The following is a 13,193-nucleotide window of genomic DNA, read 5'->3' as shown; positions in this document are numbered from 1 at the left end:
GGGGTCAAATATGGCCCCGCCCCGGGGTCACATGGTTAATATAGACTTATATAGGGAAAAACTTTGAAAAACCTCTTGTCCAAAACCACAGGTTGTTCAAATTATCCCCCTAGGGTCAAATATGGCCCCGCCCTGGGGGTCACATGGTTTACATAGACTTATATAGGGAAAAACAAATCTTCTTGTTCAAACCACAAAGCCTAGGGCTTTGATACTTGTTATGTAGCATCATCTTGTGGTTCTCTACCAAGTTTGTTAAAATTATCCCTTTAGGGTCAAATACGGCCCCGCCCTGTGGGTCACATGGTTCATATAGACTTATATAGGGAAAAGCTTTTAAAATCTTCTTGTCAATAACCTACAACATTCAAATTTGGACTACATGTATAGTTTTGAGTGGCAAGATGAACATTGACATGAGTTGACCTTAATTTTGACCTAGTGACCTACTTTCACATTTCTGTAGCTACAGCCTTCAAATTTGGACCACCTGCATAGTTTTGTGCACTGGAAAAAACTTTGACCTTGACATTGACCTAATGACCTACTTTCACATTTTTCAAGGTACATGCTTCCAATTTGGACCACATGCATAGTTTTGTGTTCCGAAATGAAATTTGACCTTTATTTTGACCTAGTGACCTACTTTCACATTTCTCAAGCTACAGCCTTCAAATTTGGACCACATGCATAGTTTTGTGTACCGAAAAAACTTTCTTGACATTGACCTAGTGACCTTCTTTCACATTTCTCAAGCTACAGCCTTCAAATTTGGACCACATGCATAGTTTTATGTACCGAAAAAAACTTTGACATTGACCTAGTGACCTACTTTCACATTTCTCAACTACAGCCTTCAAATTTGGACCACATGCATAGTTTTATGTACCGAAAAAAACTTTGACATTGACATTGACCTAGTGACCTACTTTCACATTTTTGAAGGTACAGGCTTCAAATTTGGACCATATGCATAGTTTTGTGTACCAAAATTAAATTTGACCTTGATTTTGACCTAGTGACCTACTTTCACATTTCTCAATCTACAGCCTTCAAATTTGGACTACATGCATAGTTTTGTGTACTGAAATGAACTTTGATCTTGAGATTGACCTAGTGACCTTCTTTCACATTTCTCAAGCTACAGGCTTCAAATTTGGACCACATGCATATTTTTATGTTCTGAATTGAAATTTGACATTGATTTTTATCTAGTACCTACTTTCACATTTCTCAAGCTGCAGCCTCCAAATTTGAAGCACATGCATAGTTTTGTATACCGAAATGAACTTTGACCTTGAAATTGATCTTGTGACCTACTTTCACATTTCTCAAGCTACAGCTTTCAAATTTGGACCACATGCACAGTGATGTGTACTGAAATTAAATTTGACCTTGATTTTGACCTTGAGCTAGTCTTGAAATTTGGAACAATCAAAAATGGCTCAATGATGTTCGCCAAGATCACTCTTGTGATCTCTTGTTTCATATATTGTTACTGATAGATCATTTTGCAGGGAACTAAAATTGAAATAATAATTATAGATTAGTGTAAAGATTCATTCTGCAATGTGAAATGTGGACTAGGTTTTTATACAAGAAGTGAATGGATACGAAGTTAAACGATCTGACCATTGGGGTCCAAGTGTCACCTTGACCTTGGATCTAGTGAGCTTGTTTGTGTGCTCTGCACATCTTGATGAGTCAAGTATTTGTTGTTAGTTTTATGAAAATCTTCCAAGCTGTTAAGAAGATATGGAGCAGACACTAAGTTAAGCTATCTAACCTTTAATGTCAGTGTGACCTTGACCTTAGACCTAGTGACCTGGGTGGTGTGTATTGCACATTTTCTTGATGAAGAAAGTAACTGGTGCAAGTTATATGAAAATCTTCCAAGTGGTAAGATATTTAGCGTACACATACATAGATGGACTGATGGCAGGACGTGTGATTCCAGTATAGCCCAATATACTTTGTTTTTAAGGGTATAACAATCTTACAAAATTATGTCAGAAATATTGGAAATTTTGGACAACAGCTAGGGGTACTACACTACACCCTAAATTATTACTGTATTTATACCGTATTCTCTGCTTGTGAGAACCATGTCACAGATTTTTGATATCTAACTTCAATTTAATGTGTAGTGACGGGGTTATTCCCCCTTAACCATACAAAAAGGGTCATAAAATTAACTTCATGACAGATATCACAGTACTGTGACACAATACCCTCAAGTAGGGAATTGTGTATAAAATGCAGTAAAACGGCTACCCCTAGCTATAAGCCTTAGTCAAAATTATTGGTAAGATATTTCATTCCTTTTAGTAATACATATCAGTTTGTATTCATGAGCTCTATGATCATTTTTAGCTTATTTGATTTTTAAGCCCCTGAAGGAGGGGTATATTGTTTTGCAGATGTTTGTCGGTCCGTCAAACTGTAGACCAATCCTAGCACACGATTGGTACCTGAGGTGGTAGGAGGTGTGGCCTAGGACAATAGAAATCCTTTGTATTCATTCCATAACCACTTAATTCTTTTGTTCCCTAAGTGGTCATTCTATTGTTTTCAAACAACTGAATGACCACCTAATACATGAATCGTATGGATGTCCGTTTCCGGATGAGAACTCAAGAACGCTTGGGCCTAGGATCATGAAAGTTGATTTGGAGGTTGGTCATGACCAGCAGATGACCCCTATTGATTTTGAGATCAGTAGATCAAAGGTCAAGGTCACAATGACCTGGAACAGTTTAACGGTTTTTGGACGATAACTGAAGAAAGCTTGGGCGTAGGATCATGAAAGTTGATAGAGAGATTGGTCATGGCCAGCAGATGACCCATATTGATTTTGAGGTTAGTAGATCAAAGGTCAGGTCACATAGACATAACAGTAAAACGGTGTCCGGATGATAACTCATGAATTCTTTAGCCTAGGATCATGAAAGTTGATAGGGAGGTTGGTCATAACCAGCAGATGACCCTGATGATTTTGAGGTCAGTAGGTCAAAGGTCAAGGCCACAGTGACCTGGAACAGAACAGTTTTCCAGATGATAACTCAAGAGAGCTTGGGGCTAGGATCATGTAAGTTGATATGGAGGTTGGTCATGACCAGCACATGACCCTTGTTGATTTTGAGGTCAGTAGATCAAAGGTCAAGGTCACAGTGACCTGGAGCAGTTAAACGGTTTCCGGATGATAACTAAGAAAGCTTGGGCCTAGGATCATGAAAGTTGATAGGGAGGTTGGTCATGGCCACCTGGAACAATTGAATGGTTTCCGGATGATAATTCAAGAACGCTTACTCCTAGGATCAGGAAAGTTAATAGAGAGGTTGGTTATGACCAGCAGATGACCCCAACTGATTTTTAGGTCAGTAGGTCAAAGGTCAAGGTCACAGTGACCTGGAACAGTTAAACGGTTTCCGGATGATAACTCAAGAAAGCTTGGGGCTAGGATCATGAAAGTTGATAGGGAGGTTGGTCTTGGCCACCTGGAACAGTTGAATGGTTTTCGGATAATAACTCAAGAATGCTTGGGCCTAGGATCATGAAAGTTAACAGGGAGATTGGTCATGACCAGCAGATGACCCCTATTGATTTTGAGATCAGTAGGTCAAAGGTCAAGGTTACAGTGACCCAGAACAGTTAAACAGTTTCCAGATGATAACTCAAGAACACTTGGGCCTAGGACCATGAAAGTTGATAGGGAGGTTTGTCATGACCAGCAAATGACTCCTATTGATTATGAGGTCAGTAGGTCAAAGGTCACAGTGACCCAGAACAGTTATACAGTTTCTGAATGATTACTCAAGAACTCTTAGGCTTAGGATCATGAATGTTGATAGGAAGGTTGGTCATGACCAGCAGATGGCCCCTATTGATTTTGAGGTCAGTACACCAGAGGTCCAGGTCACATTGACCCAGAACAGTTAAACCGTTTCAGGACAATAACTTGAGAATGCTTGGGCCTTGGATCACGAAACTTAATAGGGAGATTGAACATGACCAGCAGATGACCCTGTTGATTTTGAGGTCAAAGGTCAAGGTCACACTGACCCAGAACAGTAGAACTTTTGTGTACAGTGACCAAATAATTTCTGTTCTTTGTGCAATTATTGAATGCATGAAGGGGGGCATTTCGTGTTTTACGAGCTCTTGTGCATGACATTAGACTATAATAAACAAATGTGATTTCTGTGTGAAAAAATGTCAGAAGCAGAAACTGTGAAAGCAAATTTAACATTAGAAACAGGATTTAAAGTTGTTGTTCCTTTCATTAAGAGTATAAAGTACAGGTCTATGTTGTCTCTTGGAAGTTCTACAATGTGATAAATAATGATGATTCATTGAACAAAGGCAAGCAGTCAGCTAGTGTTGGTGTATTTCAGGTAGTTTGGCAGGGTGCTTATGTGAACATACTGTAGATTTAAATACCCAATTTATGTAAGATGGAATATCCAGTATGCTTATGTAGTTGTATGTTTTGATGAGCTTAAGTTAGACAGATGTTTTTTCCCTCCTTTAACAATTTTCTTAGTTTTAATCACAGGTAATATTTCACTTTTGTTGCCCTCGCAACTTTATATAGGGAGAGATTTTAGCACTTATTGCAAAACCATAGAACATTATTCACTACGACCCTGATGCGCTGTGTCCTGACTTAGGTCAGTAAAGAGACGTTTTAAATTTTATTTTTTTAGGATATGGACTTCTTTGAAATATGAAGAAATCATTTATGATATAATTATGTTTTGTTTTGTCTTGTGAAATGCCTTCCCTACAGCAAGTACCACAACACAATATACATTCCAACAGATCAATTACAAATGCATATATATTTGTAATACATGTAATCTGAAACAGTACATTTATCAAATATACTACTCATACACAAGACTCAAACTTCATTTGCTTCAAGTTTGTTGAAACATGTTAAACTTCATTTGCCTCGAGTTTGTTGAAACATGTTATATTGTCATGTTGGTTTGAAGCTAGGCAGAAAGTATTTGTTTTGTCACAATAAGCAATGTTATTTAATGGTTTGACTACATCTTTAAGTTTCTGACCCTCAGCCAGATTATCTGACAGCATAAAAATATTGCTCCAACCACACACATATATTTTCCCTGTCTTGTCTGTTGTCATTCCAAATAGCTCTGTAAATTGACTGTGTTTGCAGACTGCTAGAACATTTCCATCCATTGACAATCTAGTTACCTGGCAACAGTGGAAGTCTGACACATACAATGTTTTGTGATCTGGACTGATGACAATATAATATGGAAGCTGAAATAAATTCTCACCTCCAGAATCTTTACTGTAACTTTGCAGTGTGTTCCCATCCAAATCAAGTATTTTAACACAACTGTTGAGTCCTGAAGATGTAATTATCAATTTATTGTTGGCATAAACTATTCCATAGCAGCGACAGCTAACTGATATTGTACGTGTCAGTGAAAGGGAGATCAATTCGACATCAAAGCAGCATGTAAGTTGAAGGAAACATACAGTTTCAGAGTGTGGAATTGTAACAGCTAACTGGTCACCACCTATTTTTGTAACATCCCATGGATTTTGGAAGGGCAGTCTTCCTCCAAGAGTTAGTTCTGTTATCACAGACTGCTGTTCAATATCAATAATTTTTACAGAAGAATTTCTATTATCAACAGCAACCAGGTGTTTTACAGATAGAAAGCACAGTCCAGTGATGTCACACAAGGCATTACTTTTAGTTTTCACATTGATATATCTGGAATGTAACTGTTTGAACCATTCCTGAAGACGGCAAAACAACACACAGTCTTTGACATTTTTATATTTTAAACTCTCCAAAGTCCCTTTTGTTATGTTGATACATACTTCTAACAAATATTTAATCAAATTGTGTCTCAAGTGAACCAAGGAAAGTCTCATCTCAGTCATGAAACATTTTTTTGACATAAGAATTATTACTGCAATAAGGAAAAGTATGTAAAACATGTGGACTTTGATGTCAAACACTGCCAACAAGATCATAGCAATTATTAACATACATGTATATAAATGAGATCTACGTAATTCTCGTACCAACATCATGGCCATTTTTGCTTCTAGATGTATGTATGAAAGAAGTGATCCTGTTATGTCTGTTGATTTTATTTTACCTTCTGTCCTTACTAAACCAAGCTCTCGTTCACGTGCAGAAGTCTCAACTGGCTCATAACTGTAACCATGGACAACAACTTCCTCCTTTATCTCTTTTAGTCTTTCCCTCACTGAATTAACTACCTTATCAGCATTTTTTGATTTTACATAGAGCTTACACCTTTGTAAAGCTCTCTTTGTGTTCTGTATATCTGCTTGTAAAGAAGTAAGTTCTTTATCAACTGTATCAGTTTTATCTGACTGCTTTTGAAGTTCTGCATTGTCATCACTGTAAATTTTATCAATTGTTCTGTTAACTTGTTCTTCTAAATTATCATATCGCAAATTTATGACATCCCTCTGTTTTTTCATGACCTTTGTTACATCAGCTCTTAACATTATTGCATGTTTTTCACTTTTCTTTATCATTCCTCTAACACTACCCAATTCCTTTTTGGCTTTTTGTATATTTTTTTCCAAGTCTTTCAGCTCAGCACTGTTCTCAAAGTCAGCAGATAGTTTTGGTAAGTGAAATACATCAGTACAGTTAGTATGCAGGTCACTTTTACAATGTGGACAAGCAAGGCTATTGCATGTTTTACAGTAGAACTTGACTATCTCCCCAGAGTGTGATGGACAAGGTTCAAGACAGAAATCTTGGGGCATGTCATTTTTGTCTTGTAGATCATGGTCTGGTATCCTAGAGTCATTAGTTTTGACGCCTTTAAGCAGTCTAACATATATTTCATTAGTAATATAGATAAATTAAACAAATAAATAGTGTTGTTATAAACTATGGCATGTCTCCCTTTATTTTATTCTTGTTTTGTGAATTCTGTGGGCAAAAAGGTGTCAATATTTGTATTATTGCTGACTGACCATCGAGGCATCCATATTTTTAAGGCTCATGAGAAATGACGCCTTTTGATTGGCTGGCTCTCTTAACCAAAACTTCACTTTTCTGGAGCCTATATGGCCAAAATCATATTTGGCTGGTATATTTCTATGTGAATGCAGTCGAGACCTGAAACTTAAAAGGACAATAAACAAATTAATATTAATCTTTTTAAGTGACCTTTTTACTATTTCTTTGTAAAATGTGATCTTTTTTATTCACTTTACATATTGTTAATAGCAGTCATTCATTATCAAAACAGTGAGGACACAAAAATATATAACCCTTTCTAACAGCTCTAACTTTGGTATTTTCAGTGAAAACTTATTAGAAACATGACCTTCTTTATTTACAACAAGATTTGCCAAAGAGCAGCAAAACCATATTCAATTAAATTAATTTAATGTTTTCAAATGATACAAGGTGTATAGGGTACAGGAGAGTGAAAAATCTAAAATTTATTCAAAATTTCAGTCAAAGAACTGTCTTGTGACTATGAAAAATAGCTGGGTGAAAGAGAAAACCAAGATCTGAATTCCTGACCAGTTGCTTCTGTAAGAATTAGGTTTTTAAAGGATTGGAGATTTTTGCATTATTAAAAAGACATAAAAATACACCAAAGTACGAAAAAATAATATAATCTTACTGTAGTCTGTTGAATGCATTAATGTTTTATTTGAGCAAGGTAAAATATTGCCTGCTTTGCAAACGTGTGTAATTTGGCATCATAAAGGGTCACTTATACCTATTTGACCGCAAAATAAATAAGGGCGTCAAAACTCATGAGCGTCAAAACAGATGATCGAAGGATAGGTGTTTTCTATGATATCTCACACAAGTTGCACACAAATACTCAACACATGTTTTAAAGAATCCATCAGCTTTACCATTTTTAAATCCATCTTTACGGCACGGCTCACAGTACATCTCCTTTACCTCATCTGATTCTTGTGTGCACATTTTAGTATGTTAAATTTCAATATGTTAAATTTCCATACTGAAGGTTATACACCACTAAAAGACCGGTACTACGTCCGTCCGTCCCGTATTCTTCCTTGTCCGGAGTATTTCTACGTACCCACTGATGATTGTAATCTATTTCGAAACTTCACAGACTTGTTGTTCCGGTCAGATGATTTTTCACGGAGTCATTGCCCTTTGACTATTTAACAGTGCATACAGTAAAATACTGCTATCGTTGAGTTTTCTCAGCAAGCACAATTTGGAATTTAGCCGCTCTTCATAGGAAGCTTTATTATCAAGAGTGTGATGTGCATAAACTTATTTTATTTGTGTTCCGGTCTGATAATGTTTCGAGTTATTGCCCTTTAATTAATCAACAATAGTATACTATAGTACAATTCTTGTTTTGAGTATTTCTCAGCAACCACTGGATGGAATTTAGTGAAAATTGATAGGAAGCTTTACTATAAAGAGGAGATGTCCACTATTATTATCTTCATGTTCCGGTTTGATGATTTTTCGAATTATCGCCCTTCAGTTATTCCACAATAGTTTAATATAGTACAATTCTTGTTAGGAGTATGTCTCTGCAACCGCTGGTTGGAATTTAACAGATCTTTGTAGAAAGTTTAAGTATCAAGAGGATTGTTATGTTTAGGTTCAGGTTGGATGAATTTTAAAGTTATTGCCCTTTCATTATTTAACAGTAATATACTATAGTAGGATTATTTCGCAGCAAACACCTGTTTGAATTTGGTGAATATTTAATGGAAGTTTCAATCTTAAGAGGAGATGTGGATATGATCTAAATAGAGGTCAATATATCACCAAGTACCTATCTGACTAGTTCTATATGGCCACAGTAAATAAATGTCAGTATAACACCAAGTCCCGATATGACTAGTTCAATATGGCCACAGTAAATGAAGGTCAATATAACACCAAGTTCCGATATGACTAGTTCAATATGGCCACAGTAAATAGAGGTCAGTATAGCACCAAGTTCCGATATGACTAGTTCTATATGGCCACAGTAAATGAAGGTTAATATAACACCAAGTTCCGATACGACTAGTTCAATATGGCCACAGAAAATTGAGGTCAATATAGCACCAAGTACCTATCTGACTAGTTCTATATGGCCACAGTAAATGAAGGTCAATATAACACCAAGTTCCGATATGACTAGTTCAATATGGCCACAGTAAATAGAGGCCAATATAGCACCAAGTACCTATCTGACTAGTTCTATATGGCCACAGTGAATGAAGGTCAACATAACAACAAGTTCCGATATGACTAGTTCAGTATGGCCACAGTAAATAAAGGTCAATAAAGCACCAAGTAACAATCTGACTTGTTCTATATGGCCACAGTAAATGAAGGTCAATATAACACCAAGTTCCGATATGACTAGTTCAATATGGCCACAGTAAATACAGGTCAATATAGCACCAAGTACCTATCTGACTACTTCTATATGACCGCAGGAAATGAAGGTCAATATAACACCAAGTTCCGATATGACTAGTTCAATATGGCTACAGTAAATGAAGGTTAATATAACACCAAGTTCCGATATGACTAGTTCAATATGGCCACAGTAAATAGAAGTCAATACAGCACCAAATACCTATCTGATTAGTTCTATATGACCAAAGCAAATGAAGGTCAATATAACACCAAGTTCCGATATGACTAGTTTAATATGGCCACAGTAAATAAAGGTCAATATAGCACCAAGTAACAATCTGAGTTGTTCTATATGGCCACAGTAAATGAAGGTCAATATAGCACCAAATACCTATCTGATTAGTTCTATATGACCAAAGCAAATGAAGGTCAATATAACCCCAAATTCCCATATGACTAGTGTAATATGGCCACAGTAAATAAAGGTCAATATAGCACCAAGTAACAATCTGAATTGTTCTATATGGCCACAGTAAATGAAGGTCAATATAACACCAAGTTCCGATATGACAAGTTCAATATGGCCACAGTAAATAGAGGTCAATATAGCACCAAATACCTATCTGATTAGTTCTATATGACCAAAGTAAATGAAGGTCAATATAACACCAAGTTCCGATATGACTAGGTCAATATGGTCACAGTAAATGAAGGTCAATATCAAACCAAGTTCCAATATGACTAGTTCAATATGGCCACAGTAAATGAAGGTCAATATAACACCAAGTTCCGATATGACTAGTTCATATGGCCACAGTAATATACAGGTCATATTGCACCAAGTACCTATCTGACTACTTCTATATGACCGCAGGAATATGAGGTCAATATACACACAAGTTCCGAATGACTAGTTCAATATGGCCACAGTAAACAGAGGACAATATTTAGCACCAAGTACTATCTCACTAGTTTTTATATGACCACAGTAAATGAAGGTCAATATAACACCAAGTTCCGATATGACTAGTTCAATATGGCCACAGTAAATGAAGGTCAATATAACACCAAGTTCCGATATGACTAGTTCAATATGGCCACAGTAAATACAGGTCAATATAGCACCAAGTACCTATCTGACTACTTCTATATGACCGCAGGAAATGAAGGTCAATATAACACCAAGTTCCGATATGACTAGTTCAATATGGCTACAGTAAATGAAGGTTAATATAACACCAAGTTCCGATATGACTAGTTCAATATGGCCACAGTAAATAGAGATCAATATAGCACCAAGTACCTATCTGACTACTTCTATATGACCGCTGTAAATGAAGGTCAATATAACACCAAGTTCCGATATGACTAGTTCAATATGGCACAGTAAATAGAGATCAATATAGCACCAAGTACCTATCTGACAAATTCTATACGGCCACAGTAAATGAAGGTCAATATAACACCAAGTTCCGATATGAATAGTTCAATATGGCCACAGTAAATGAAGGTCAGTATAACAACAAGTTCCGATATGACTAGTTCAATATGGCCACAGTAAACAGAGATCAATATAGCACCAAGTACCTACCTGACAAGTTCTATATCGCCACAGTAAATGAAGGTCAATATAACACTAAGTTCCGATATGACTAGTTCTATATGGCCACAGTAAATTGAGGTCAATATAGCACCAATTACCCATCTGACTAGTTCTATATGGCCACAGTAAATAGAGGTCAATATAGCACCAAATACTTATCTGACTAATTCTATCTGGCCACAGTAAATGTAGGGCAATATAACACCAAGTTCCGATATAACTAGTTCAATATGGCAACAGTAAATAGATGTCAATATAGCACCAAGTAAATATCTGACTAGTTCTATATGGCCACAGCAAACTGAGATAAATATAGCACCAATTACCTATCTGTCTAATTCTATATGGCCACAGTAAATAGAGGTCAATATAGCATCAAATACCCATCTGACTTGTTCTATATGGCCACAGTAAATGAAAGTCAATATAGCACCAAATTCCGATATGACTTGTTCAATATGGCCACAGTAAATTAAGGTCAATATAGCACCAAGTACCTATCTGACTAGTTCTATATGGCCACTGTAAATGAAGGTCAATATAACACCAAATTCCGATATGACTAGTCCAATATGGCCACAGTAAATTGAGGTCAATATAGCACCAAGTACCTATCTGACTAGTTCTATATCGCCATAGTAAATGAAGGTCAATATAACACTAAGTTCCGATATGACTAGTTCTATATGGCCACAGTAAATAGAGGTCAATATAGCACCAAGTACATATCTGACTAGTTCTATATAGCCACAGTAAATGAAGGTCAATATAGCACCAAGTAACAATCTGAATTGTTCTATATGGCCACAGTAAATGAAGGTCAATATAACACCAAGTTCCGATATGACAAGTTCAATATGGCCACAGTAAATAGAGGTCAATATAGCACCAAATACCTATCTGATTAGTTCTATATGACCAAAGTAAATGAAGGTCAATATAACACCAAGTTCCGATATGACTAGGTCAATATGGTCACAGTAAATGAAGGTCAATATCAAACCAAGTTCCAATATGACTAGTTCAATATGGCCACAGTAAACAGAGGACAATATAGCACCAAGTACCTATCTCACTAGTTTTATATGACCACAGTAAATGAAGGTCAATATAACACCAAGTTCCGATATGACTAGTTCAATATGGCCACAGTAAATGAAGGTCAATATAACACCAAGTTCCGATATGACTAGTTCAATATGGCCACAGTAAATACAGGTCAATATAGCACCAAGTACCTATCTGACTACTTCTATATGACCGCAGGAAATGAAGGTCAATATAACACCAAGTTCCGATATGACTAGTTCAATATGGCTACAGTAAATGAAGGTTAATATAACACCAAGTTCCGATATGACTAGTTCAATATGGCCACAGTAAATAGAGATCATATAGCACCAAGTACCTATCTGACTACTTCTATATGACCGCAGTAAATGAAAGGTCAATATAACACCAAGTCCGATATGACCCCCTAGTTCAATATGCACAGTAAATAGAGATCATATAGCACCCAGTACCTATCTGACAAATTCTATACGGCCACAGTAAATGAAGGTCAATATAACACCAAGTTCCGATATGATATGTTCATATGGCCACAGTAAATGAAGGTCAGTATAACAACAAGTTCCGATATGACTAGTTCAATATGGCCACAGTAAACAGAGATCAATATAGCACCAAGTACCTACCTGACAAGTTCTATATCGCCACAGTAAATGAAGGTCAATATAACACTAAGTTCCGATATGACTAGTTCTATATGGCCACAGTAAATTGAGGTCAATTATAGCACCCAATTACCCATCTGACTAGTTTCTATAATGGCCACAGTAAATAGAGGTCAATATAGCACCAAATACTTATCTGACTAATTCTCTCTGGCCACAGTAAATGTAGGGCAATATAACACCAAGTTCCGATATAACTAGTTCAATATGGCCACAGTAAATAGATGTCAATATAGCACCAAGTAAATATCTGACTAGTTCTATATGGCCACAGCAAACTGAGATAAATATAGCACCAATTACCTATCTGTCTAATTCTATATGGCCACAGTAAATAGAGGTCAATATAGCATCAAATACCCATCTGACTTGTTCTATATGGCCACAGTAAATGAAAGTCAATATAGCACCAAATTCCGATATGACTAGTTCAATATGGCCACAGTAAATTAAG

The 13,193-nt window shown here is 36.4% G+C and overlaps 1 protein-coding gene across 3 annotated transcripts; it reads right to left on the bottom strand.

Moving 5' to 3' along the window:
* Nucleotides 1-4,740: 4,740 nt before the first annotated feature.
* Nucleotides 4,741-8,032, bottom strand: LOC123563958 (uncharacterized). Of its 3 annotated transcripts, none has more exons than XM_053536598.1 (2): nucleotides 7,912-8,032; nucleotides 4,741-7,159 (listed from the first exon to the last, which is right to left on the bottom strand). In XM_053536598.1, the coding sequence occupies exon 2, from the start codon at nucleotides 6,793-6,795 to the stop codon at nucleotides 4,939-4,941; it is 1,857 nt and encodes a 618-aa protein (XP_053392573.1). In that variant the 5' UTR covers nucleotides 6,796-7,159; nucleotides 7,912-8,032; the 3' UTR covers nucleotides 4,741-4,938. The 3 variants fall into 3 exon arrangements, with proteins under 3 accessions (XP_053392573.1, XP_053392575.1, XP_053392574.1); XM_053536600.1 differs by having other exon boundaries at nucleotides 4,741-6,829; XM_053536599.1 differs by having other exon boundaries at nucleotides 4,741-6,964; nucleotides 7,912-8,030.
* Between the last annotated feature and the right edge of the window lie 5,161 nt (nucleotides 8,033-13,193).

This window comes from Mercenaria mercenaria, chromosome 2 (assembly GCF_021730395.1).
Source record: "Mercenaria mercenaria strain notata chromosome 2, MADL_Memer_1, whole genome shotgun sequence".
NCBI lineage: Eukaryota > Metazoa > Mollusca > Bivalvia > Venerida > Veneridae > Mercenaria > Mercenaria mercenaria.
The sequence above is the reverse complement of the archived record's forward strand: the minus strand, read 5'-3'. Positions and strand labels throughout refer to the sequence as shown.